Source organism: Bison bison, unplaced genomic scaffold, assembly GCF_000754665.1.
Source record: "Bison bison bison isolate TAMUID 2011002044 unplaced genomic scaffold, Bison_UMD1.0 scf7180017864484, whole genome shotgun sequence".
Lineage (NCBI taxonomy): Eukaryota > Metazoa > Chordata > Mammalia > Artiodactyla > Bovidae > Bison > Bison bison.
This window is the reverse complement of record NW_011495044.1, coordinates 1,017,349-1,019,205: the sequence shown is the minus strand read 5'-3', so window position 1 is coordinate 1,019,205 and position 1,857 is coordinate 1,017,349. Positions and strand designations below refer to the sequence as shown.

The following is a 1,857-nucleotide window of genomic DNA, read 5'->3' as shown; positions in this document are numbered from 1 at the left end:
GGGCGAGTGGGAGTCCGGTGTTAGAGGTGTGAGCGGGCCATGCCGGCCGGTGCTGTGGGCGGGACGGATGGAGGCAGCACCTGAGTTCCTTCAGGCTGCCCCGTGTGACTTCTGAGTCCCGTCGGAGAGCCGGGGTCTGGCCTTGGTGTTGGGGCAGGCTGTAGCAGGCATGCTCCTTGCCCACTCACTCCATCTCTGCTGCTGTCCTCCGCAGAGTGGCTCCAGTGAGAAGCGGGAGCTGCGTCAGTTCCAGTTCATGGCCTGGCCAGACCACGGAGTCCCCGAGTACCCGACCCCTATCCTGGCCTTCCTGCGGCGGGTCAAGGCTTGCAACCCCCTGGACGCGGGGCCCATGGTGGTGCACTGCAGGTGAGGGGGTGCTGCCACCAGGGCTGGGTCAGAGGTGAGGGAGGCCTCTGCCCAGGCTGAGTCCTGTTCCCGCAGCGCGGGCGTGGGCCGCACGGGCTGCTTCATCGTCATCGATGCCATGCTGGAGCGGATGAAGCACGAGAAGACAGTGGACATCTACGGCCACGTGACATGCATGCGGGCGCAGCGCAACTACATGGTGCAGACTGAGGACCAGTACGTGTTCATCCACGAGGCGCTGCTGGAGGCTGCCACATGTGGACACACGGAGGTGCCCGCCCGCAACCTCTACGCCCACATCCAGAAGCTGGGCCAAGCTGCCTCCCGGGGAGAGTGTGACTGCCATGGAGCTGGAGTTCAAGGTGGGCTCGGGGCTGGGCCTGCATGGCTCCAGCGCCTGGACCGGGTCATGGGGACGGCCCCCCCAAGGAAGCCCGGCCTGACCACCCCTCCCCTCTCGCTAGTTGCTGGCCAACTCCAAGGCCCACACATCCCGCTTCATCAGCGCCAACCTGCCCTGCAACAAGTTCAAGAACCGCCTGGTGAACATCATGCCCTACGAACTGACCCGTGTGTGTCTGCAGCCCATCCGCGGCGTGGAGGGCTCCGACTACATCAATGCCAGCTTCCTGGATGGCTATCGGTCAGCACGCTCGTGACTGCCCACCATGCCTATGAGTAGCTGGGCCCGCGCCTGGCCAGTAGGGGGCACAACAGAGTTGGGCTGGCCCAGAAGACCTGGGTGGGCTTCCTAGAGAGGGGGTGATCTGAGTGGGGCCCCAAGGGACTAGGCAGCCATGGGGAGACTCGAGGGGCAGCAACACCTCCAGCATATCCAGTCTTGTGTCCGCCCCAGACAGCAGAAGGCCTACATAGCCACACAGGGGCCTCTGGCGGAGAGCACCGAGGATTTCTGGCGCATGTTATGGGAGCACAACTCCACCATCATTGTCATGCTGACCAGGCTTCGGGAGATGGGCAGGGTGAGCACACCAGCAGCCTTCCTCAATCGCATCCTTTCCCTTCCGGCCCCGTAAGCATAGTCTCAGACCCTTACTACCACCTGCGGCTCCCAAATCCTCTGGAACCTGGAGCTCGCCTTCCCCGCTCCTCTCTTCCCCGCCTCCTCCCCTTCTGACCCCAGGGCCGGGCCCTCTGTCCACAGGAGAAATGCCACCAGTACTGGCCTGCAGAGCGCTCTGCTCGCTACCAGTACTTTGTCGTCGACCCGATGGCTGAGTACAACATGCCCCAGTATATTCTCCGTGAGTTCAAGGTCACGGACGCCCGGGTGAGTGGACAGGGAAGTGTGTATGTGTGCATGAAGGTATGTTTGTAACACTGCCTGAGCCCCTCTGGGGTGGGGGCTGCCTGCATGGTACCCCAGCTCCAACCGTAGGAATCTAAGGTAAGGTGTGGGGGCAGCGAGCCCATTTCCCAGTATGGCTTCAGGGTGCTTACCTGTGCTGATGCACTGCCCGCCTGGCC

The 1,857-nt window shown here is 63.2% G+C and overlaps 1 protein-coding gene across 1 annotated transcript in view; it reads left to right on the top strand.

Annotated features, from left to right (window-relative positions):
- The window catches only part of PTPRF (protein tyrosine phosphatase, receptor type, F), a 76,756-nt gene that overhangs the window by 73,629 nt on the left and 1,270 nt on the right, over window positions 1-1,857 (top strand). The window contains 6 exon segments of the mRNA XM_010862795.1: window positions 215-369; window positions 445-685; window positions 687-731; window positions 834-1,012; window positions 1,226-1,352; window positions 1,535-1,660. Of these exon segments, the coding sequence (XP_010861097.1) occupies window positions 215-369; window positions 445-685; window positions 687-731; window positions 834-1,012; window positions 1,226-1,352; window positions 1,535-1,660 (873 nt within the window).